General features: G+C 41.3%; 1 protein-coding gene across 3 annotated transcripts in view; it reads right to left on the bottom strand.

The window, feature by feature from the left end:
* The window catches only part of LOC135109106 (putative neural-cadherin 2), a 137,412-nt gene that overhangs the window by 23,014 nt on the left and 87,954 nt on the right, over positions 1–26,444 (bottom strand). For all 3 annotated transcript variants that reach the window (XM_064020166.1, XM_064020168.1, XM_064020167.1), the window contains exons 3-4: positions 2,317–2,436; positions 1,727–1,842 (exon numbers count right to left, since the gene is read on the bottom strand). In XM_064020166.1, the coding sequence (XP_063876236.1) occupies positions 1,727–1,842; positions 2,317–2,436 (236 nt within the window). The remainder of the gene's footprint in view (positions 1–1,726; positions 1,843–2,316; positions 2,437–26,444) is intronic.

Genomic DNA, 26,444 nt, shown 5'->3' with positions numbered 1-26,444 from the left:
ATATATATATATATATATATATATATATATATATATATATATATATATATATATATATATATATATATATATATATAGAGAGAGAGAGAGAGAGAGAGAGAGAGAGAGAGAGAGAGAGAGAGAGAGAGAGAGAGAGAGAGAGAGAGAGAGAGAGAGAGAGAGATATGAAAACCCGAAAAAATCTTGGTGGCGTTTGAAAATAGTCCTAAAGAAAGTTTAACGCGTCATGCCTTTCAGGATACGGGCCTTGGACCACGCTCCCAAACGTTTTAGCGTTATCTCGACGGCTCTTAAAGAGATCTGATGGAAGTAGATAGGACTGATTGTTACGATTTTATCTTTTTATTTAATTTATCTGTTTTTTTATCGTGCGGCAGAATCGCTGCGCGGGAGGGCGTCAAGGAAGCATGTGTTAACACGGGCGGGTTTTACCTATGCGGTTCGCTTGGGGCAGTGCAGAAAAGACACAGATTGTGACTCGCTCAGTTCTGCATTTTTTTTTCGAGATTTAGGACGTCAAACAGATTAATTTATTTTGTACTTAGTGGACATGGGGTAATAAGAAAAAATACAGCGTAGATGAAGTGCTATATGGACAGTACTCCACAACACTAGCCGTCGCACAGTTGAGCAGTGCATGCGGCGGGTGAATCTGCCGCACGGAAATTTGGCCGCACAAGAACCGTGCGAACAACCTCATTAGAACTAATTAATTTCTGTATCATAAGACTGGGTTGTACCGTAAAAACCTGCTCGTAGAAGGGATTTTAGAGGATATTTTCATGATCCTAGTAATGATTTAGTAAAGATTCTGTGCATGTATTTGAAAAGGAAAGAAAAAAAGAGAGTAGACTAAAAATTCATGTAACTGTTGAAACTAGTCCCTGTAGGTCTAAAACTTTTCAAAATACGGGGCTTTGTCATTTGTGGCTACGAAGACAAGTAATGTAATTTAACAAATCTCAACGGCTACTACCGCTACTCCAAGGAAATAATCAAAGCAAGTGGGTGAAGGTGTGTGCGTCCGAGTACTATCTCAACTTCGTTACCCCAGAGTTACTATCGAACATTCCCCGTGGAAGCCTCACGCCGCCTGTCCTGAACGATGGAACGTAATGGAAAAGAGAAGTCTGCCATTAGCACGTCCACCCAGTGCTTGTAGCAGGAGGGCCAATGGCACGGTACAGTCGAGGACAAAGCCTAGTATCGAATTCCACTGAGGACCAGCCAGTGTTATTTGCGATCCATTTCACTCGTCGGCTGAAAAGTGAACACCCAGGTGCACAGAGAAGAATGTGACACTTGGTAAATCACTGTAGTGACCTAATGTGTCAACCTTCACTGCATTTTGTGACTTGAGGATTTAAACATGAACCTCCAGTTGTTGCAAATTTGGAACATGAGTTCTGTACAAAATGACAGACAAGTTCTATGTCAAATTACCACACATTAATATATTTATGCACTACAGGCGCCACAGAAGCTCTCTCTCTCTCTCTCTCTCTCTCTCTCTCTCTCTCTCTCTCTCTCTCTCTCTCTCTCTCTCTCTCTCTCTCTTTCACTAACTATCTATACACTATAAAGATGATACTGTTATATCCATTAATGAGTTCCTAAGGATTGAGAGTTTTGTGGAAACACCAAATGTTACTGCCACTAAAATTTAAATATAAATTTCCACACACACACACACACATTTGATAAGTGAGTGCTTGGCGAGACCCACCTGTTGCTGAAGCTCGTAGTCAAGAGGCTGCAGGAGAGAGAGGATGCCGGAAGCTGGGTCGAGATGGAACAAGTTGTCCTCGTTACCTTGACTGATCCGATACTTTACAGTTTCGCCTAAGGGAAAGAGGACACGAGGACAGCTTAGCAAACTGACATGTAATTGTATTCGTTTTTCTGATGTTGGGGAAAAGATAATTAATATTGCTCGGAAACAAAACCTTTGCAAAAAAAAAAAAAAAAAAAAAAAAAAAAAAAAAAAAAAAAAAACGCTTATGTATACAATGAATTGGTATAGTTATTAGAGGTGCTATGCATTCAAGATATCAGTGGCTTCCATTACGACGGCAAAGTAAGGGATATGCTAGAGATGAATAAGATGCAACATCACCTTCAGTGCAAAACAGTGATAACGTGGTAGAAGGGGACTCGCCTTCACTGACACCCTTAAGGCGTTTGCTTGACGCCGCATTCTGGTAGGGATCTTAATGAATGTCATCCACATCTTGGCAGGAAACTTACCTGTTACCCATATCTTGGCAGAGGCTTGCAAAGGAGCTGTTTGTAGCCTCTACTTAGCAGGGGACTCACCTGTGGCCCGCACCCTGGCAGACAGCCGCAGCAGGTGGTCAGCGCGGGTGTTCTCAGGAACCGTCACCTCATACTCCGGCTGTTTGAACTCTACCGGGTCGCTGCCCACCAGCTTGGTGACTGAGGAGGGAAGAAAGTCTCTTGTTCATATAAAATTTACTCCATCCTTTCGAATATCAAGATTCCAACCTATTACAGCTGTTAGATGTTTCATCTAATACTTGAATTTCGCTGGGAAAAATCTGCTCTTTTCATAGATTTAAATGAATGATTTTTAAAAATCCTACTTATGACACTAGCACGAATATTCATGTTCTTCGATATGAAAAAAAAAGAAGTGATAATCTATACTCAAAAGACTCTCAAAAGATACACAATGGGGTGCTTTTCTTGTTTAAAAGGCAATATACTGAGAGAGAGAGAGAGAGAGAGAGAGAGAGAGAGAGAGAGAGAGAGAGAGAGAGAGAGAGAGAGAGAGAGAGAGAGATCGGCGAGACAGATTAACATCATCAAGGTTTCCCTGCTTTCCTGTCTTTCCTTCATCTCCTCCAGTCCGCGCCGAGGCCCATTTGTCCCGCGCTGGATGAGAGGAAACAGTGTCAGTAGTTTGTGCTGAGATTCAAGATTTTCACTAATGACCGAACCCGTCCGTCCAACCGCGGACAGAGAGAGAAAAAAGGCACACGAAAAATTCTCTTCTCGTTAGGAGAGAGAGAGAGAGAGAGAGAGAGAGAGAGAGAGAGAGAGAGAGAGAGAGAGAGAGAGAGAGAGAGAGAGAGAGAGAGAGAGAGAGACCCATCCTATTTAAACGCTACACCATTAAACAATAACTTTTACCTCTCTCAACAAAATACTTCAGGTGAAAAAAAAAAGAAAAAAAAAGAGTACTGATGAAGATGCAGGTGGCGGTGGATTTTACTTCTACTGTATAAATCTGCTTAAATTAAAAGTATGGATGTAAATATAATACTTTTCTTCCCCACCAGTGTTCAAAGCGTCATTAAGAAAATTTTCACAACACAGCTGAGACGCAACACTGTCTGCTCCGCTGGGATACAAAAAAAAAAAAAAAGAGAAGAAAAACAAAATCCAAACCCGTACTCTGAAACACTTTAGTTTCTCACACGGACTCTTATTATATCAAGGGCTACAAGGATAAGTAGTTCAGTTGTTTTTATTTATTTATTTATTTCTTTGATGGTGCAGAATGATTGTTGGATTATGATCAGAATTATGCAGACACGCGTAAACACCCCAATAACTTCCACTAGAGCATGTCTGAAGTAGTCGAGATAAGGCGCCGAAACGATCGAGATTTGCGGTCCCAGTTCCAGTGGTGAGTTAGAAGGAAGTTTGTCGCGTGATAAGGTTTCAGAACACGATCAGCGAGTAAATTATGTACATAGAGAAAACTCCTTCCTTCAATCTAATTCACATTCTGGATCCCAAACAGGTACACAAAGGAACACAGAGGAAGAAACTAACAATCTGATTTAATATAAGAACATAAGAACATAAAAAAAAAAAAAAAAAAAATAAATAAAATAAAGGAAGCTGTAAGAAGCCATCAGGCCTACACCTGACGGTCCTTGTATGAAACATACCTACCTAATCCCATTATCATCACCATCTATAAATTTGTCTAATCTTTTTTTAAAGATCCCTAATGACTCAAGACTAACAACAACAACGACAACATTCTATTCACCTACCACTCTATTTGAGAACCAGTTCCTTCCTTTCTTTTTCTTAAACTTAACTTTTTCAAACTTGAACCCATTATTTCTTGTTTTATCCTGATTACTGATCCTGAAAATTTTGCTTATGTCACCCTTGTTATATCCCATACACCACTTAAGGGCCTCTATCAGGTCCCCTCTTAACCTATCCCTCTCTAAGGAATGTAAATTTAAAAGCTTCAGTTTCCTTTCGTTAGGAATATCCCTCATCCTCTCTATCCTTTTAGTCATTATCCTTTGTACTGATTCCAATAGATTTATATCCTTCCTGTAATATCTAGGCATTTAAGTATCTATCTAATTATCTACCTACCTATGTAGGGTATCTATCTGTCTACCTAAGTCTACGTTATCTATTTATGTAACTATTCATTTCTTTACATGTATTTTGCTTTTATTCATCTCTCTGCCTTTATCTATTATCCATGTGTGATATGATGGACGTGTACTTTTTTTTTTTTCAGTATTCACTGCTCTCCTGAAATCATTGCTCGTGCAGTAATTCATGTCCATCAACCAATACCTTGATTTCTCTCTCTCTCTCTCTCTCTCTCTAGACCATTTATTGTAATTTACGCCTGTCAGAACTTCGAGATTCTCTCCTCCATGTTTCGTTTCCTTTTCACAGAGACATTGAAGAATGAAAATATTTGGTTTTATTATACACATTTACGAAAGGGATGAATAGCTGGAAAAAAAAAACTTTAAATAAATGTTAATAACTATTTCTTCCACAATGGAAGAGAAATCTCAACTTGAAAATTCTGAAGACCGCCACAAATATCCAGAGTCGAGAAGGGAAGAAAAAAAAAAAAAATCGTAAGAGAAACTGATTTAGAAGTTTTCTCACTTGGTTAAAAGATACAAGGATTTTTATACGACAGATAACATTCAAAGTTCGTGTAGCAGCTGAAAAAAGAAAAAAAAAAAACTATAGGTAATTAAGTGGCACAATAATTCCTGGGTGATAGCAGGGAACTTTTCTGCTGTTTCGCCGTTGTTTGCAGAGGGAAGGAACAGATATTTAATTACTTCAATAAACTTTTCATGTGTGAGGTGAAATGGAAGAGTTGAAGAAGGTGGTGGGTGCAAAGGGGAGTGGAGGAGGAGGAGGAGGAGGAGGAGGAGGAGGAGGAGGAGGAGGAGGAGGAGGAGGAGGAGGAGGAGGAGGGAACACAACGCCTCACAAAATGGAAGTAGGAGGAGATGAAAAAAGAAAAAAAGAAAAAAAAGAGGGAAAAAGAAGTGAATAAAATACAATTCCTAGAGATATAAGTGTGAATACAAGAAAACGTACACACAGTAGAGGTGTTTTATTAAGCTGGAGCAGTATCACGGGTTCCTTGCCTTCTCCCTAACTTGGTATCTTTTGGTATGGGAAGAGAATAATATAAGACAGTGATGTGTTATTGGATTCACTGCCTCACAGACTAACCAGAATAATGGCCACCAAGGAACTTCAAGTAATTGGGGATAGTTCTGATTTCACTAACTCATACTAAACAAAGCCAATTAGTTTACTAACAACAAATGTCTTACTTTATAGTTTTTTTGGGGTGAAGTAACAGTATTGACAGGAAGGAGAAGAAGAAGAAGAAGAAGAAGAAGAAGAAGAAGAAGAAGAAGAAGGAGAGAGAGAGAGAGAGAGAGAGAGAGAGAGAGAGAGAGAGAGAGAGAGAGAGAGAGAGAGAGAGAGAGAGAGAGAGAGAGAGAGAGAGAGAGAGAGAGAGAGAGAGAGTTATAGTTTTTTTTGGGTGAAGTAACAGTATTGACAAGAAGAAGAAGAAGAAGAAGAAGAAGAAGAAGAAGAAGAAGAAGAAGAAGAAGAAGAAGAGAGAGAGAGAGAGAGAGAGAGAGAGAGAGAGAGAGAGAGAGAGAGAGAGAGAGAGAGAGAGAGAGAGAGAGAGAGAGAGAGAGAGAGAGAAGCCTCTAAGAGTTTAAGAACCGTCAGGAATGATTATGAGCTTAGGCCATTCCTTGCATTTTGATCCCAAAACTTTACATCTCACGGTACTGTGCAATGCTTACCCAAATTCTCATCTCACAACAAATCCCACGCATCGCACGAGTGGTCTACACTTTCTCTAACTTCCGCGGACTACACCAAGCGCAAAACAGACAACACACAACCAATTCTAGTAACAAACACCGTAGATACAGCCAAACGTTATGGTATTATGGCGTACAACTGTCATAAAACAAAGGGGTGAAGGGGGGAAGGTGGATATCTTGGAGACGTTTCAAGGCAAGACATTCCCAGCCAAGATGCACAAGGGGTCAGGCAATCAGACGCGACGTTCCCGAGGTAATATTGTCGACTGTGTTCTGGCAACGATTTCTCCAGTGCAGTGTTATCCCCGAGGGAAGACTGAAGTTTCTCGTCTTCTGGTAGAGCTGCTGCATTATGGGTTGTGGAATGAAAGGGAAAAGGGAGGGGCCGAGCACTTCCTCCAGGGATGGGGAAGGGAAGTGTTGCCGGCAGGAGAGGGAAAAGGAGAAAGTTGGGAGAAGAAAGAAACAAAGTCACAAAGAAGTAAAGGAATGAGGGAAGGAAGGGAGCAAACTGCGTGTGATGGCGTGGGCTGCTGGGAGGGAGAAAGGAAAGTTGGGATTACCTCAAAGAAAATGCAAAAGAAGAACCGAGGAGGAGGAATACAGTAGTTCACGGGACGGGACTTAACAGCCTCCCGCCCTCGCACTGCCTTCCCCACACCTCATGCTCACGAGTCGCTATTTCTTATTCCATGGTAACTCATTTCCGCCAAGTCTCCTTCCATCTGATAAGCGCCGCTTCTTTACTCCCGACGTGGAAAAACACAAGTGAAAAAGAAAGAAGGAAAGAAAGAAGAAGAAAAAGATGGTCATAAGCCTCATGAAGCTCTTAATTAATGTTCACAAACTATTCCTTATCCATGACAGAGAGAGAGAGAGAGAGAGAGAGAGAGAGAGAGAGAGAGAGAGAGAGAGAGAGAGAGAGAGAGAGAGAGAGAGAGAGAGAGAGAGAGAGAGAGAGAGAGAGAGAGAGAGAGAGAGAGAGAGAGAGAGAGAGAGAGAGAGAGAATTACTCCACGGTAATTTAGCCTGAGTTAACTCCACGATAATTTAGCCTGAGTTAGCATGTTGCATTGATGAATATTAATTCTCATTATGCCTGCGCCTCCTCCTCGTCGTCCTCCTTCACACGGCGTTTACTTAAAGTCGAATCTCAGCGGATACTCTCCATTGCGGACAGGCAAGTATTCAGTATTCCTTTAATCCTATTCCTCTCTTTATACATGCACACATTCTGCCTTCATATCTCTCCTCCTCCTCGTCATCCTCATCCTCTTCTCCCTTTCCATTTTCTTCGTTTCTTGTTTTTTTTAATCTCCGTAGCGTTCTCGTCTCTGCTCCGTCTTCTTCACTCACAACGCTGCTTATCTCAGGCCTCACATGAGTCAGTCCAAAGAAGGCAATGTATCTTATCACTAAACAGTCCTAATTTCTGTCTGTCTGTCTGTCCCTGAATTTTAAATTTAACTTCGGCATGTGATTCACGAAAAGAGATCATGGGTTTTACGGCATATATAATAATAATAATAATAATAATAATAATAATAATAATAATAATAATAATAATAATAATAATAATAGTCATAATAATAAAAAGCTAGGGGAGGGGGGACAAAAATAAAAAAAAAGTCACTAAACAATAACATGAAAGATGGAAAAAAAAAAAAAAGGTGAAAAGGTGACATTACCCTTCCTCCTGAACGAATGAGTAAGAGTAAAGAGTAAAGACAGATAACAATGGAAGCGAGATTTTTCCAGAGCGTGCCAATAAAGGAGGTAAAAGTTAAGGAAAACAATGGAAAGCAGACTATTGCAGAGGAGATAAAAGTTAACTCTTCCATTAGAGAGACGAGCATAATGGAGCTGAGGGGACAGAGCGGGAAGACCTGCAGAAGGGAGAGAAGCAGTTGTTATCAGTGAGGAACCTGTTAAAATACGTGTGTAAAACATCTGGGAAAAATGACAATGTGAAGAAAAAGGTTCCTATTGCTTTTCTCTTGTTTGGCAGGAATATAATGAGTTTCCTGGGAAGAATTTTCAGGTTTCGCCCTTGTCTTTTTTAATTGTCTTTTACAGAACACATGTAATACGGAGACAAGACACGACATTCCTAAACCTTTCCAGAGCTTTACCTCGACCACTGTTCATCATGCTCTAATTAAGTAATTGGGATCTTCAAGCGTGTTTTCACGATTCTAGCAATATTATGATGAGGACTCTGCAACAAGAATAAAAGACAAAACACTCATGAGAACCAGAGTAATCATTGCTGTGGTGTTTGAAAATAGCTGTTAAGAAAGTCTTAATATTATACCGGACTTCCAGTTTGACTATTTTTCCACACCGAAGAGGTAAAGTCGTGGTCAGAAATGGAATAGCTTTCTACGCTCAATTCCACTGAGTTTTGTTTTCCTTCTGTCTCAAGTTCTCTGATCTGCTGACGTCTTCGTTTTAAAATCTGAAAACTGGTCGAGTCTCAGCACAACATGAGACTTCGGACCGTATTTTGAAACATTTCCGCATCCTGAAACATTTAAAAAGCTCTAGTTGGTTTTTAAGGTTGTTTTACAGTTTTGGTGAAATATAAACAAGATTTCTATACTTATCAAGAGGAAAAAACATTCTTGTGAACCAGGCTAATCATCTCTGTGGCCTTTGAAAATAGTCGTGATGAGAGAGCAAGGCGTTCCAGAATACGGGTCTTAATAATAGGAGAAACGCTCAAAACGGTGGAAGCGAAGTGGTGTATGTTACTGGACTACTGACCGCGATTATATATACATGAGAAACAAAGCTGAAAGCCAGCCGCCTGTTTTTCCACCAACTTTACTTTATCTCCAAAACTATTCTCATTTTCTTTCCTCACTCACACTGTCTCCCTTGATACGATACAGGATATATCACTGCATTATTAGATGAGGAAAAGGAGAGTGAAAGATGGTGAGGAAAAAAGCCTTCAGCACCTGCGTAGAATGCTGAGGAGCGTGCTGTAAAGGACGGCTCGACACATTCCCTCTGACTTTTACCTTTAAGAGCAAAATAATCTCTTTTGATGAGCGTCACGCGACCGTATGTAACGAATAATGTAAATATTTTGAGCCAAGAAAATGTAAAATTACCCTCGTTCTTTTATCTGAATCTTTCGTTTTCCTCGTTCATAATATTTTATTTATTTATTTATTTATTTATTTTTATGTAGGAGGGACACTGGCCAAGGGCAACAAAAATCCAATAAAAAAAAAGACCACTGAGATGCCAGTCCCATAAAAGGATTCAAAACGGTTGTAAAAAAATTGAAGGATAAGTGTCTTGAAACCTCCTTCTTGAAGGAATTCAAGACATAGGAAGGTGGAAATACAAAAGCAGGCAGGGAATTCCAGAGTTTACTAGAGAAAAGGATGAATGATTGAGGATACTGGTTAACTCTTGCATTAGAGAGGTGGACAGAATAGGGTTGAGAGAAAGAAGAAAGTCTTGTGCAGCGAGGCCGCGGGAGGAGGGGAGGCATGCAGTTAGCAAGATCAGAAGAGCAGTTAGCATGAAAATAGCGGTAGAAGACAGCTAGAGATGCAACACTGCGGCGATGATAGAGAGAGTCTGAAGACAGTCAGTTAGAGGAGAGGAGTTGATGAGACGAAAAGCTTTTGATTTCACCCCGTCTAGAAGAGCAGTATGAGTGAAACCCCATCCCCCCCCAGACATGTGAAGCATACTCCATACATGGACGGATAAGTACAGAGTTAGCAGCTGGGGGAGGGGGTGAGAAAAACTGGCGGAGACGTCTCAGAACGCCCAACTTCATAGAAGCTGTTTTCGCTAGAGATGAGATGTGAAGTTTCCTGTTCAGATTATAAATAAAAGACAGACCGAGGATGTTCAGTGTAAAAGAGGACAGTTGAGTGTCATTGAAGAAGAGGATAGTTGTCTGGAAGGTTGTGTCGAGTTGACAGATAGAGTAATTGAGTTTTTGAGGCATTGAACAATACCAAGTTTGCTCTGCTGCAATCAGAAATTTTAGAAAGATCAGAAGCCAGGCGTTCTTTGGTTTCCCTGCGTGAAATCTTTACTTCCTGAAGAGTTGGACGTCTATGAAAAGACGTGGAAAAGTGCAGGGTGGTATCATCAGCGTAAGAGTGGATAGGACAAGAAGTTTGGTTTAGAAGGTCATTGATGAATAATAAGAAGAGAGTGGGTGACAGGACAGAACCCTGAGGAACACCACTGTTAATAGATTTAGGAGAAAAACAGTGACCGTCTACCACAGCAACAATAGAACGGTCAGAAAGGAACCTTGAGATGAAGTTACAGAGAGAAGGATAGAACCCGCAGGAGGATAGTTTGGAAATCAAAGCTTGGTGCCATACTCTATCAAAAGCTTTTGATATGTCCAAGGCAACAGCAAAATTTTCACCAAAATCTCTAAAAGAGGATGGCCAAGACTCAGTAAGGAAAGCCAGAAGATCACCAGTAGAGCGGCCTTGACGGAACCCATACTGACGATCAGATAGAAGGTTGTGAAGTGATAGATGTTTAAGAATCTTCTTGTTGAGGAGAGATTAAAAAAATTTAGATAGGCAGAAAATTAAAGCAATAGGACGGTAGTTTGAGGGATTAGAACGGTCACCCTTTTTAGAAACAGGCTGAATGTAGGCAAATTTCCAGCAAGAAGGAAAGGTAGATGTTGACAGACAGAGCTGAAAGAGTTTGACTAGGCAAGGTGCAAGCACGGAGGCACAGTTTCGGAGAACAATAGGAGGGACCCCATCAGGTCCATAAGACTTCCGAGGGTTTAGGCCAGCGAGGGCATGGAAAACATCATTGGGAAGAATTTTAATAGGTAGCATGAAGTAGTCAGAGGGTGAAGAATAGGGAGGAACAAGCCCAGAATCGTCCAAGGTAGAGTTTTTAGCAAAGGTTTGATCGAAGAGTTCAGCTTTAGAAGTAGATGTGATAGCAGTGGTGCCATCTGGTTGAAATATAGGAGGGAAAGAAGAAGAAGCAAAGTTACTGGAGATATTTTTGGCTAGATGCCAGAAGTCACGAGGGGGGGGGTTAGATCTTGAAATTTCTTTATTTGCACTCCTTAAATCCTGGTTGGATGAATTCATCTCTCTTTTCATATTAAACAGAAAATCTACATAAAACCACGTGTGTAACATTGGCCTTTTGACTGCTGTGCCCCCTCACGCCTCATACAGTGCTGATGAAACGTTGTGGTCCAAGTCTCAGTGTTGCTTCCAAAGACACCACTGATAAGGAATGCATTGAGTCTCCTACCGCCTGTAATTTAATTTTTTGGCACAGATAAATCATCCAGGATCATTCTATTAAGAGAAATCATACTCTAAGTGGCTGTCAAAGAGTTAAATATAAATGCTCTAAGAATATAATACGTAGAACTCTAGAGTCAGGCCAGTATTCTCTAACACTTTGTTCTCTCATCATGACTATTTTCAAAAAAAGCCACAGAAAGGATTAATCAGGTTTTCACTGGTGATTTTTCTCATAGGTAATGCAAAATCCTTGTTATTCTATCACCAAAATCATGAACACATCCAATAACTTACATTAAAGTCTATAAAAGTGGCAGTGGCAAGACGCTGAAGCGTTTGAGAATACGGTCCTCATCCTGGAGAGCTGACCTGGCGTACTGGGTCGTGCCTTGTGGCTCCGTCAATCTACGGGCGCTGGTTCAAATCCGGGATGAGCTGGAGGCGAAAGCTTCCCCTTCACGGTGGCTGGTCGATAACAGGCAGCGTGTGGATCGTGTACAGCGGTAATCCGGATGTCAAAATCGGCCCTACGTTCTGGGATAAATGGCCTTCACTTAACAAAGTCCCCGTGACACTGCGTGGCTTGGAAACCACACCACCACTTTACTGTGTGAGTACCCGACACACACCCACCCACACACACACACACTGCTACGCCATTTGCGAAGCATTTGCCATTGAATCAGTGCTGCGGCCACAATCAAAAATAACTTTTGCACCGTGCCTTGCTGCGTGCGTGCGGCTCCCTTCCCCCTCCGGGTACTGTATGTATACCGAGGAGGGAACAGCAAGCCGCCACTGTGCTCCCTGCCTTCCCTTCATCTCTTCAGTATTTCTTTTCAAAGTGTAAAGGAGGCCGGTCACTGGCACGAAAATTGAACGGTTGGGGATGAAGTCCGTTAAGTTGATGAGAGAGAGAGAGAGAGAGAGAGAGAGAGAGAGAGAGAGAGAGAGAGAGAGAGAGAGAGAGAGAGAGAGAGAGAGAGAGAGAGAGAGAGAGAGAGACGCCAAATCGGAGGCCAGTGTAGTTCCGAGATGTCTCGACACTCACGTTCTGAAGTCATTCAAGTCATAAAAAGACAAAAAAAAAAATGCAGAGAATTCCAGAGTTTACGAGTGAAATTAATAAAAGAGCAAATGTTCTGTTTAACTCACTGTAAGATATTCAAAATAAGGGGAGAATAAGCAGAAAGTCTTGTGCAGAGGTAGCAGGAGAAAGGGTGGTAAGCAGTTAGCAAAGTCAGAAGAGCAACAAGTAACGGTGAAAATAACATTGGAGAACATACGTGTGACTAACAATTATGCACGGAAGAATTACCTAATTGGTTGCTTGATGAGCTGGCATTGTTTATTCATGAAACGTGATCTGCATATACGAAACTACCGCATCTCCGAACGTGATCTGAATCCTTGACGCTGCTGCATCTCCAAACGCATTAAAACTTGAAATCTACGAGGCCAAGTGTAGCCCTAGGAACTCATGAAAATACTTATGCGTGTCAAATATATACACTTACAACAAACACTTTATCGTACTCTTGCTCCAGCAACCTGTGTTAAAATACAACAGGTTACTGTACTGCCTGTAAAGAAGATAACATTAAAATACACAGTAACTACGTACAAAATTGGTTTAACTTCCGTCATTAGTAGTTATTGAAACTGCTGAGCTGCGCATTATTCATAGTCTTGATTACCTGCATGATGTTAGAATTCCGTGCCGGGGAGATGAGGAGGAAAGTTTAGACACCACACATCACTAAGCACTAATAGAACGATTCGTGGAAGTCAGAAATCGAGTTACCTTTTGCACTCACTTCCCTGTTATGAGTTTTCTCTCAATCTGAAGTCCTCTCATCTGCTGACGATCTTAAAAAAAAAAAAAAAAAAAAAAAAAAAAAACTGACAACTGATGAGCTCTGAAACGATGGGGAACAATGATTTCCGTGCCCCGTACTGAAGGTGTTAACGCTTCCACCACACTGTATCCATCACTGATAGAGCGTACCGTGGAAGTCAGATATCGAATCATCACCTGCACACACTTTCTCTGTTATGAGTGTTCCCTCGACCTGAAGTCTCCGACGATCTTACAAATTCTGATAACTGATGGACCTTTAACGCTTGCAGTACCATGACACCTGTTTTACATTTTTCCATATTTTAGATACAATTCTAAGTTAAAAATGATGTTTATCTAATCAAGGGGTTAATGATAGTCGCTATTAACTCATTCACTACAGACACATTTTCTTTGCTTTGACTAATGATGGGTAATATAAAGTCTGGAGATTATTGTTTAACGGGATAACAATTAGAGGAGCTAAGATGCTGAACACAGTGGAGGAAGTAGGATATGTTGATGTGCCGAGAATGGCTTCCACTTGTCAGCAATAAACATAAATGCAACAAACATTATTTTCTTTCCGGTGATACTGAAGAGAGAGAGAGAGAGAGAGAGAGAGAGAGAGAGAGAGAGAGAGAGAGAGAGAGAGAGAGAGAGAGAGAGAGAGAGAGAGAGAGAGAGAGAGAGAGAGAGAGAGAGAGAGAGAGAGAGAGAAATACAGATACGAAAAGAACAGAATTTGGTAATATGGTATAGATAGGGGGTTTAATTGGGTACATGTTTTCATTGTCTCTCCGTCGATTTCACCAGTAAACATGGGCTGGGGCCAATGTTTCCGTTGTGTGCTGCAGGCTCTTGAGAGAGAGAGAGAGAGAGAGAGAGAGAGAGAGAGAGAGAGAGAGAGAGAGAGAGAGAGAGAGAGAGAGAGAGAGAGAGAGAGAGAGAGAGAGAGAGAGAGAGAGAGAGAGAGAGAGAGAGAGAGAGAGAGAGAGAGAGAGAGAGACTTCACGCATCAGAGAAAAGTAAGTGATAAAAATGTACTAAATAGGCACTGACAAATCTTAAATATAGAAATTCCATGTTTTTATCGCAACCAGAGTGGAGAAAAGAAATCGTTAATATTTTAGTCGAAAATTCTCGCTGACTTGATTTTGGGGTGCCATTGACGTGGCTGAGAGGATGAGGCATGAGGTTAGCGGTTGTGTGTGTCTTCTTGAAAGCTAGTACATCAGTGTGCTGACAATGATCATGATCATGATACTGACAGGGAAGTCTTTGAAAGAATTGGCCCTTTCGCTGCTAGACACAATGGCATACATGGTTAAGAACATAAGAAAATGGAGGAAGCTGGAAGAAGCCATCAGGCCTACTCGTGGCAGTCCCTGTATGAAACACATTTACCTGTCATCCTCATCTATAAATTAATCTAGTTAAATTAATTAAGCTCCCTAAAGACTCAGCACTAACAACCTAATTACTGAGTCTATTCCATTCATCTGCCACTAATAATAACAAACTATGTGCACTGGAAAGATTAAATTATTCTACCACTCATTCTATTGTTTGTGGTGTCTTCCGGAATTATACTCTTACCTTGCGCTGCACCATTTCATTAAGGTTGTGGGGAAGGCGTTGCAGTCAAAACGTTAAGTCAGTACATATTGTAGTTAGTTATCCCACACGCTTTTATTACATAACGAAGCTTTAATGTTACCATTTCTGTTTAGAGGAACAGTGGTTTAATTGAGTGACAATATTCAACATAACCGTAGCAAATATAACGAAAATATGTAAACAAAGAAAGACATATGAATAAAAGTTGAAAATACATAAAACGCAGCTACAAAGCAAACCGCACACACACACACACACACACACACACACACACACACACACACACACACACACACACGCACAAACACCGACAACAACAATATTGTGTTTCAATTCACACTTTATTCTGGAAAGTAAAAACACGTGAAACAAACTCTTATCACAGCATGAATACGAATAATGTGTAGGCAGCGCCCCGGGGAAATAGACAAGCCTCACAGCAGGAAGGCAGAGCTGCAGTGTGATATCTGGTGCCTCTGTAATTAATGTGTCTGCTCCCTGAGGAGTCCAACAAATGCATTCCTAATGTCCTCAAACTACCCAAGCTGGGATAATTAATCCTTCATTTGTCCGTCTATTCTCGGTTTTGTTTATATTTCTCTGACGTGGAGAAAGAGAGAGAGAGAGAGAGAGAGAGAGAGAGAGAGAGAGAGAGAGAGAGAGAGAGAGAGAGAGAGAGAGAGAGAGAGAGAGAGAGAGAGAGAGAGAGAGAGAGAGAGAGAGAGAGAGAGAGAGAGAGAGAGAGAGAGAGAGAGAGAGAGAGAGAGAGAGAGAGAGAGAGAGAGAGAGAGAGAGAGAGAGAGAGAGAGAGAGAGAGAGAGAGAGAGAGAGAGAGAGAGAGAGAGAGAGATTCCCATTTGGATGCGTTTAATCACTCGTTAATCAACAGGGTGGAACCTTCCCTTAAAGCGAGACTGGTGCGCACTTCCCGCAGACAGACGGATGGAGGCATGAACCGAAAATCTGGGCCAACACTCTGCCGGTACCATTTCCCTGAGAATCCTTGCGGGGCGTGTCAAATTCATCTTCCCATTATTGAGTTACGTCGTGAGAAGATGACGCATGGTATCGGTAAAGCTCCATCTCCAATTCAGCCATCACCCTAACTCCCTCACTGCCGCTGCTACTCACCCGCACCACACAGGCAGCGCACACCCGTCACTGCCTAAGTCCCCAGTCACTCCGTAATCCTTACCTCTCTCACGGACAATATCTTCACTTGTCCCAGTTAGTGGTGTCGCAAAGTCCAATGAATATAATGTCTGTAAATCCACTAGAAATATGTATACGTATGGACTAGTAAATTGTTTTATACTGAGATTCACAAAGACCAAGAAATGGGGACGTGATAGGCGGAGACAATTGTTAGACACGACTTTTTTTTTTTTTTTTATCTAAAACATTATGCAGAATATGATATAACTCCTTTCGGTAACTATGCAACGGGACCCTGAGACTAGAAAAAAAAAAAACAGAATAAGAAAAATAATTGATTTCGAAACTGCTAGTTCTGAATAACCACTTGTGTAGTTCCTATCAATACAAGATCATAAGAAACACAATGTCCTGCACATGCACGACTATATATAATTTTGTGCTAGTTTTGTCAGGAGCTACACAGTCAACTTTAACACATTACGGTTGTGGACGCTGTGAAGAGATGAATTCCTCAGCTATGTGGATATTTTCAGCAAGATATACTCGTAATAATACGGAAAATATTATTTTCTGATAAGTTTAACTTATTCATTTCAGCCATACATCTATACTGCATGCAAAAGAATAAAAAAATGAATAAAGGAAAAAACAATATAGATTTACGGTCCCAAGAATGATTCAACACTCAAAGATATATATATATATATATATATATATATATATATATATATATATATATATATATATATATATATATATATATATATATATATATATATATATATTTGATATATATTTGATGAAACAGTCAACCAGCAAATAACCAGTGGTGAGAGGAAGCTCTCCTCGTTATATAGAAGTGTTACCATACACACCTATGGAATATTAAAACATAAATACAAAATAAAAGCAAGCGCTGTGTCATATTCTATGCACTGAATAGGATGAGGGGCGATTAAAACAATACGTAATGAAAAACGAGGTTCATATCTGGCAACAGAGAGCAGTGAAAAACTCTCGGTACATTAAAATACACAAATTTGTAGACTTTTGGGTTTAGTACATAGCTGAATGATCGGTGATTTGGCTACAGGTTAATGGGGTTTGGCTGGAGTACTAGACTTTAGGCCAGACGATCCACTACCTATCTGGCAGCTCCTCTTTCCTCAGCGGCTGATCAATAAGTCTGGCAAAGGTAAAGAGAGACAACATGAATATTACTCGGCGGCCTCTGGGAAAGTCTGCAAAGGCAGAAAGTACTTCTTATTTACGCTGCAGTACAAAAGGGAATTACTAGTTTTGCAAATGTAAAGTAATGATGTACGACGGTATCATGTAACATCAATGAACGTCTTCTCATGAGGTGACACCACAGCACAAGAATCTCGCGGTGCATTACAGTACAAACGAGTCATTCAGACCGTAGAATAGGGGGTTTAGTAATCTTAATACATCCACTTCTGACATGCCATTCATGTTTCTCTCAACAAACTAATTCTTAAGCGGACAGGCAACATGTAATGATTACGCTCAGAGGGAATTTATGTTCAGGTGGCTGGATGTTGTACCTGAGTGGTCCAGCCCAGGCAGACCGTTACGATATTTATAAGCTGATATCTCCGGAACTATGAGGCCGATCATACTGAACTCACACTCTATGAGAGCACAACTCTTGATTTCATAATATTATGATACAGGTTTCACAATTTCTGCTGGGTGGAGTTGATGGGTAAATTGCAAAAAGCGTTAAGGTGTTTCATACAACGGTCTCTCTATAACTATTCAGCCTGGTCTGTGTCATGTGCTCTTCATATGTATGTAACTTTAGAATGTCAAATCTGGATTTGCCATGCGCATGCCCAGGAGTTTCACAGCAACTCAAACCAATAAACTGATCAAGCAAAAATTTAATAGGTAAAAAGAATCAACAATTCTTACATGAAAGAGCATGCAAGATTCACAGGATAAAAAGAAATGTAAATTTTTTGCAATATTAACCCATCAAATTTTGTCTCAGCGAAAGGAAAAAAACAAAACATGCCATTAGAGGCAGAATTTAGTTCTCAATGAAATGCTGTATAGAACAAAACTTCGTCTTTCGTAAGGTTATGAGTAATTGCGAGTTGAAGCTATGCTGGGTGTTTCCAAATATCACAGCTTTAAATATTCTTCCTTAATCATATCATGACACTACATCTCTCAAGCCTATAAACAAAACCAAAGTGGGCTGGGATATGTGAGCTCGATGGGGCAGGGAAGGCATGGAAGGACTGAAGGAGAAAGCTGGGAGAAAATTAATGTTGGGAACCTTGTACTTCAGCACTTCAACACTGCTTCTTACCTCTCAACTAATTGCTTTTTTCAAATTATACAAAGTCAACAAAAACCTGTTATGATTTACTATACGACAGCAACGTAAAGTTTACCACGATTGACTGGAATGCAGAATATCTCTGCTTTCCAGTATTATGAATCTTTAAGATTAAAGGTCGCCAGCAAAGGGAGAGTGCGGACACTATAACTACCCGTCACATGCATGATGGGCAGCCGAGGGCCCCTCTCCACCCACTGGAGCCATCCTACACCGAAGCTACGTCAACTGGAAGACCCGTTGGCTGACTCAGTCTCCACCCCTCGCTCACAGGAACAGTAACGTCTGACAGTCTGACCTAAAACCTGAGCAGGGCTAGAACGCACGGCCATAGAATACCAGCCGCGCGTCCCACAAAGGTAACTGCCAGCAAATGCCTAAGAGGTCATGGTCGGAATGGGTGAGAAGACACTGACGAACATGAAATATTAAGTTACGATTCATTATTACTTACAGTTACAAAGTCTTCGCAAGTTTCAATGTGCGTACCTAAAAATACAGCCCATTATTGACATTATTTTTTGTTATTATTATTATTATTATTATTATTATGACGATCACTACTACTATTACTACTACTACTACTACTACTACTACTACTACTACTATTACTAATACTACTACTGCTGCTACTACTACTACTACTACTACTACTACTACTACTACTACTACTACTACTACTGATAGTACTGCTACTACTACTACTACTACTACTACTGCTACTACTACTATTACTACTACTACTACTACTGGTACTACTACTAATTGGGTACAAAATCATGAACTTAAAAGAGGATTACAAGCTTGCATTTAATTTTGAAAAAAAAAAAAATTAATCTTTTTGTCCCCACATATAATGAACACTGTACTGTACGAATATATTATGATATGAAGATTGGCTGGTTGATCGAATGACCACTACTAATACTATTGCCACTGTCATCATCATCGCCACCACCGCCACCACCAATCAATCCTCCCTCACACAACCGGGGGAAGGGAAGTCATTTAGGCTCCACAACAGAAAGTCATCCGTCAGAGAGAAAACTGTCATTATATTTCTAATGCACTTCCATCGTCCCCTTCAGCTTCGCCTGCACGTGTTCCTTTCCCTGCGCCTTAATACTTAATCCACGTTTATTCTTAACAGTTGCAGTTTGATTTTTTTTTTCTTATTCATATACGTTCCTCAGAGGTCATTTTTTCCAAGGAACATTTTACATTCAAGCAGGGAATATGTGTGTTTATCTTTGTATAATAAACAAGCGTAAACAGTTGCAGTTTGATTTTTTCTTTATGTATCGTAAGTTCACCCAAGGTATTTTTTTCCTCTAAGAACACTATCATTGCACATGCATTTTCTCAGTGGCTGTAGTTTTATTCCTAATTTTTGTCACGTCCAAGTTTCGTGAGTTTACTCTAACATGTCGCTCATTACTGTTGATCATTACTGGTCATCATTTCAAGTGTACTGCCAATCGTGCCGGCTACCTGTAGTCTTAATAACAGCTTTTGTCACGCCCAATGTTCGGAGGATGGCTGGCTGAACTGCTGCACGCCCAACTCTCAACTCACATCCTCGTACACACGCAGCGTTACTGGCTGGTATACAAATCTGGGGATTGGGTCACCTATAAAATATTGCTGGCCAGAAAGCTTATCCATTTTTTACATTGTGTTGGAAATTGTACGGGAATGTTGGCAGCACTAACGTTTTCAACGAGATGAAACAACACACCGCAGTGCAGGGATGTTGCTGGATTTGTGTTGTGGCCTCCGCGGCCTGCACGAGGGAGCTGCTGGTAATGATTGCAAATAAGTCTTTTAGGCGTGTGCACGTTTTTTTTTTTTTTTCATATGTGTGTGTGTGTGTGTGTGTGTGTGTGTGTGTGTGTGTGTGTGTGTGTGTGTGTGTGTGTGTGTGTGTGTGTGTGTGTGTGTGTGTGTGTGTGTGTGTGTGTGTGTGAGAGTTAGTGCAATTGTGCATGTGCGTGTGCGTTCGTGCGTGCCTGTTATAGCATATATATATATATATATATATATATATATATATATATATATATATATATATATATATATATATATATATATATATATATATATATATATATATATATCTGTGTGTGTGTGTGTGTGTGTGTGTATTAGCGCAATCGCCCAAACTCTGGTAGGTACAGGGTACGAGAAAGATTTAGGAGTTATAGTTAGCTCTGAACTCCGTCTAGGGAAACAATGCATAGAAGCCAGAAACAAGGCAAATAGGGTACTAGGATTCATTTTTAGGAGTGTTAAAAGTAGAAGGCCGGAAGTAATATTAAAGTTATACTTGGCGCTGGTCAGACCTCATCTAGACTACGCTGTGCAGTTCTGGTCCCCACATTACAGGAAAGATATAGGTCTATTAGAATCAGTACAGAGGAGAATGACTAAAAGGATTCAGGGGATGAGGAGTATTCCTTACGAAGCGAGGTTGAAGCGGTTAAATTTACATTCTCTAGAGAGACGTAGGTTAAGAGGGGACCTGATAGAAGTCTTTAAGTGGTATAGGGGTTATAACAAGGGAGATGTAAGCAAAATTCTTAGGATCAGCAACCAAGGTAGAACAAGAAATAACGGGTTCAAGCTTGAAAAATTTAGGTTTAGGAAGGAGATAGGAAAAAATTGGTTCTCAAATAGAGTGGTAGATGAGTGGAACGGACTCAGTAATCATGTAGTTAGTGCCAGGACACTAGAGAGCTTTAAGAGAAGATTAGACAAATTTATGGATGGGGATAACAGATGGAAATAGGTAGGAGTGTTTCATACAGGGACTGCCACGTGTAAGCCTGGTCGCTTCTTGCAGCTTCCCTTATTTCTTATGTTCTTATGTTCTTATGTATGTGCGTGTGCGTAAGTGCTTGCGTACCTGTTATAGTGTCCCTCTCTCTCTCCCTCTCTCTCTCTCTCTCTCTCTCTCTCTCTCTATGTGTGTGTATGTGTGTGTGTGTGTGTGTGTGTGTGTGTGTGTGTGTGTGTGTGTGTGTGTGTGTGTGTGTGTGTGTGTGTGTGTGTGTGTGTGTGTGTGTGTGTGTTCAAAATGATTTTTCGATTCACATTTTTCAAGACCCTCGTAATGAGAGTAACACGGATGAACGCACAAGGACGCCACAAAATCTAAATGATGAGGAGTTAAAACATTTACGTCAATTCCTCAGTTCACATTTTCAGTGGATGCGAAGATGTCCGACTTATTGATGACGGGGAAATGATTGGGTTTCTCAGGGAGAAATGGCACGCGACAGTCTACTATTAGAGACTGGTTGAGTTCGAGACAAGACCTGACTAAAAAACAGGTGCTCCTGGAACAAAATCCCCAGCGGGAGGGGCTAATGAGGCGCATCAAAATGCATCACAGAACACACGGCGGCTGTCAGGGAATATAGAGTGACGGCGTTGGTAGTACTCACTCAGCTTGGCTGCAGGAAGATTGGCACCCTCTATTCCCCGCGGCAGGGAGAGGGGAGTTCCTTCGTTAACGTAGCAGGGGGGAGGGGCAGTCCTTTGTTCCCATGAAAGGGAGAGAAGCGCTTCTTCATTCCCGTGGCAGGGAGAGGGGCGCTCCTTCGTTCCCGTGGCAGGGAGAGGGGCGCTCTTTCGTTCCCGTGGCAGGGAGAAGGGCGCTCCTTCGTTCCCGTGGCAAGGAGAGGGGCGCTCCTTCGTTCCCGTGGCAGGGAGAGGGGCGCTCCTTCGTTCCCGTGGCAGGGAGAGGGGCGCTCCTTCGTTCCCGTGGCAGGGAGAGGGACACTCCTTCGTTCCCGTGGCAGGGAGGGAGCCGCTCCCTCATCAGTGTGGTCGTGTGTCCAGAAAGCATAAAACTTCTTTCTTACTTTGTGGGGATGCGGGCAAAGGCTGTGGGAAGGAGGGAGGTGTGCAGGAAGGCTGGGGGAGGGGTGGGCGGGGGTCAGCGGGCCGGGGGAGGTGAGGGCAAGGCGAGCTCCACGGTACATCAGTGTGAGGGTTTTTAGCCGAAATCCAGATTCTCTCTCTCGATGAACGCTCTGTCAGGCAATATCTCACTCAGGTCACGCGTGGTACACATCTCGTGGCGCAAGACAATTCCATTTCCCGAGCAGAGCAAGAAATGAAGCTTGATGAACGGGGAAAAAAGAAAACCTGGATTCCGAAGGTAATACTTCTGCACCAGAATTCTGTTTCGTATATTACTACGATTTTTCCCACATTTTATTCGCAATAAACTGGCATATATACGTAGCTCGAAATTTTAATATTAAATACGTGCTTCGTTAGAGGCCTCTCACCTCCCTGCTTTCTTTCTCAAACATATTACACTCTCATGGTACACGGTTTAGTATTTTGTATAATATGACTCTTATTCCATTTTCATTGCAAAATATATAGACGACAAAATTATTACCTGATTAACTGAATTATTTTGGGGTCTTTAATTTCCTCGCGTCACAGTAACACTCTGGCAAGTCAAAGAAACACAACACAAGGATCCTCAACACAATTACATTATTCCTAAGACGTTGGACAGGCAAGGAAGAAGTCTCACCAAAACTGTCCATAAAAAAGGAAGGAAGGATAAGAATAAGAATAAAAAGAAATAAAGACAAAATAAAGCATTATACAAAAAAGCTATGCTGCAGAACTAACTCGGAAAATAATTAAGATACTTCTCACCTTCATGTTTACGAAATGCCGCATTACAGGCAGCGGGTGTCAATGTTTTTCCATACTAGAAAAAGAAAAAGCTAAATCTGGGAGAGAATAACATGGTCCCACTTGGAAATTACGAAGGTTAGTGTGGAAAGATAATCTGTTAATTTTCATTGCCATTTTTTTTCGTGTTATGATCATTCTTCGTTAACATTTAGAGCACTGTAAAAAAATATTTGGAATGGTCACACACACATACAAAAAAAAAAAAAGGGGTCATTTTTGTATTTTCTAGGTTTCAGAATTATTCCAGAGACTGTGATAAAAAAAATTGTCCAAAAAGCTGTATAAAGAAAATATTTAGTAGAGAAAAGGTTGAATCCGTCGACGGAAAAGGAAAATGTGAATAAAATGAGCAAGGAAAGTGTGAGGACAGTATAAGATAAAAAAAAAATAAAATAAAATAAAAAATAAACGGACATAAAAGGAGATGAAATATAAAGTAAGCTGAAAACACTGAAAACATGGTGTGTACTCATGAAAAATGGAAAGAGTGAGATTAAGTTACGGAAATGAAATGGAAACGTGTTCAAATGAGAGAAAATGTTAAGTGGAGAGAGAGAGAGAGAGAGAGAGAGAGAGAGAGAGAGAGAGAGAGAGAGAGAGAGAGAGAGAGAGAGAGAGAGAGAGAGAGAGAGAGACGAGGAAGATGGCGGAAATAGACGATGAAGCGGTAACCACAGAATTTGAAATCAGTCCATCCTGAGAGACTTGTTTTGCACACCACTCCTTCCCTCCCTCCCTGCCAAGCCCTCTCCTCTCCTCTCCTGCGCCTCCAGCCGGGGTCCGCTCACCGTCCTTAATCAGATAAGCTCCACGGCGTGACCGACATATCTGGTAAGGACAGTTACTAATGCACTCAATGGTCTGCTCCACCCAAGTAGGAAAAAAAATACACGTGAATGGTGCAAATGTGAGATGCGTGCGTAAATATTGTGACTTTCTTTTATGTTTTCCTGGACAGAGAAAGGAAGGATGTAGTGTGTGTGTGATGAGATGAAGGAGAGAGAGAGAGAGAGAGAGAGAGAGAGAGAGAGAGAGAGAGAGAGAGAGAGAGAGAGAGAGAGAGAGAGAGAGAGAGAGAGAGAGAGAGTATCGGTAAATTGGTAGAGTAGTGAACGAGAGGAAGCTAACTGTGGAAATAAGTCAGGGAGGGTTCACAGTGAGGGGTGGCGAGTTGTGGCGACACAGTGGAGCTCAGTGAGAGCTCGGAGGATTAGTGCCAGCACACAGAGGGACGGTGTTGGCTTGGCGGGGCTGTGGTGTCAATATTTGCATCTGCGGTGGGTAGAGGAGTTGGAGGAATGTGTGGCGTGTTGATGGAATATGAACATGGCTGAGGAAAGGAAAGTAAAGAAGATGGGGTAGACAATGTATTCTTGGATCATATTGGTTTCTTGTTACCATGGAAACGTGGCCCTGATTGTCTCGTAAAGGTTTTCTCCGGGATCTGTTTGTTTGTGCGAGGAAAGCCGAGATTGACCCACGGAAGGGAAGCTCATATAATTTCCTTACTCAAAATATATATATTGCGGATGATGAGAAAAACACGAGCACATTTTGTTGTGGGGTGATTAGGTGACTACGTAAATATCCCTTAAAGTTATTTTGTCATCAGTAAATTACGAAAGGATAACTTAAAGTAAAATACACCTATAGATTTTTCCTTTTTTTTTTTATGTTAAAGAGGCAATGGCCAAGGAAGAAGAAAAAAAAAAAAAAAAAGAGGCCCACTTGAGTGCCACTCCCCAAAGTGACGTAAAAAAGAATCATCGAATATTGGAGAGTATATTGGAGAGTGAGTGTCTTCAAACCTGTCTGATTACACAACTCTGCATTTCACTGCCCTTGACGGGTTAGGTTACGTTAGATTAGGATGGGGAGCTTATCGTGGAGAGGTAATTGTTTTGAATTACATTTTCAGGGAGGGATTTTCGGGAGTGGAAGAGACACGGGTGGAATTTACATAAGCGCTCTGAGCAGGACTGTGGCCTTGGTGACTGAGATGATTGGGCTGAGTATCCAAGTCGGTGCCGGTCACACCTGCACGCCGCGTCTCCAGGGCAATCGTGTGTAACCGCAGGCACGTGCCGTAGAAGTGACTAACAAAGCGACAGGTGCATAGCAAACATGACTAAACTTTGCAAATTAGCGATGTCGGAAAGTCCAGATGCAGCGTGTAGTTTAGTAGCAAGTGTGGAAGTCTAACAATTCGTCTTGGGAGTAAACTCGTGGCCGACGCTGCGGTAAGTTCGTGACTGCAAGGAGCGGCACATACTTGGATGCCTGGCGGGCCACGTGGGCGACGTCAAACTTGCTAATCTTAGGAAAGTAATCATAAACCATTACAAACGAAAACACATTTGACGTATCATATAGTTTTATCTTCGTTTAATTAATTTAATTTGATTTATTTAGTATCTTCAGTTTTATTTTACCTGGCTAGGTTAGGTTAGGCAGGCACAGACAGTATTCAAACTATATTTACAAATAAATTTCTATGAATCAATTACTGGAATCATATTCACTATACAATAAACAATAAACCATGTCTCACAAACAACAAATTCAAATAAAATAACCTACAAATCTATTCAAATAATATTTATTCTACACCATCATTATCATTCCTAGCGAGTTAGTATAGCCTTAATTGTTCCTCGCATAATAACTTCACACCCACTGCAATGGTGACGATGATAAACAGCGACGCTTCAAGCCGCTTAATGTACCGACCTTGCTTTCCATTACCACGCGTCAGATCATCAAACATTAGGCACGGGAGCGTTAAGTATGCTTCCCGCCCACCTAAAATCATTAAACACCACGCACCATGCTGTCGGCCTCTCTCTGCAAACAGCCATAACAGTCAATAGGATAATCCCATGTCCCTAATGTCTGTGTCACAATGGGTGATTAGTTTCAGCTTTTGATCACTAGAATTATACATCAGTAGAGAGAGAGAGAGAGAGAGAGAGAGAGAGAGAGAGAGAGAGAGAGAGAGAGAGAGAGAGAGAGAGAGAGAGAGAGAGAGAGAGAGAGAGAGAGAGAATAACAGAATAACACATTTTTCGCTTCCCCGAGACAGGCACATCACAAAACTCAGAAGACCACAGGGGATTGTCTTTTCTGCAGCACCTCACACACAACGAGGAGCAGCGGGACCATATTTCTTCAGTAAGGCGAAGGAGAGAAAATATGTTCCCATGTACTACTTCCTTCACTGCCTCCATCGCCGCGGCTCTCTCCCTCATATCTCGAAGCTCCTCTTATCCCCCTCTCGTCTCCTCGTCTCCCGGTAAACTTTTAATTAAGTCTTCCTTCCCTCCTTCGTGTGGTCCTTCCACCACATTCTC

Source organism: Scylla paramamosain, chromosome 18, assembly GCF_035594125.1.
Source record: "Scylla paramamosain isolate STU-SP2022 chromosome 18, ASM3559412v1, whole genome shotgun sequence".
Taxonomy (NCBI): domain Eukaryota; kingdom Metazoa; phylum Arthropoda; class Malacostraca; order Decapoda; family Portunidae; genus Scylla; species Scylla paramamosain.
The sequence above is the reverse complement of the archived record's forward strand: the minus strand, read 5'-3'. Positions and strand labels throughout refer to the sequence as shown.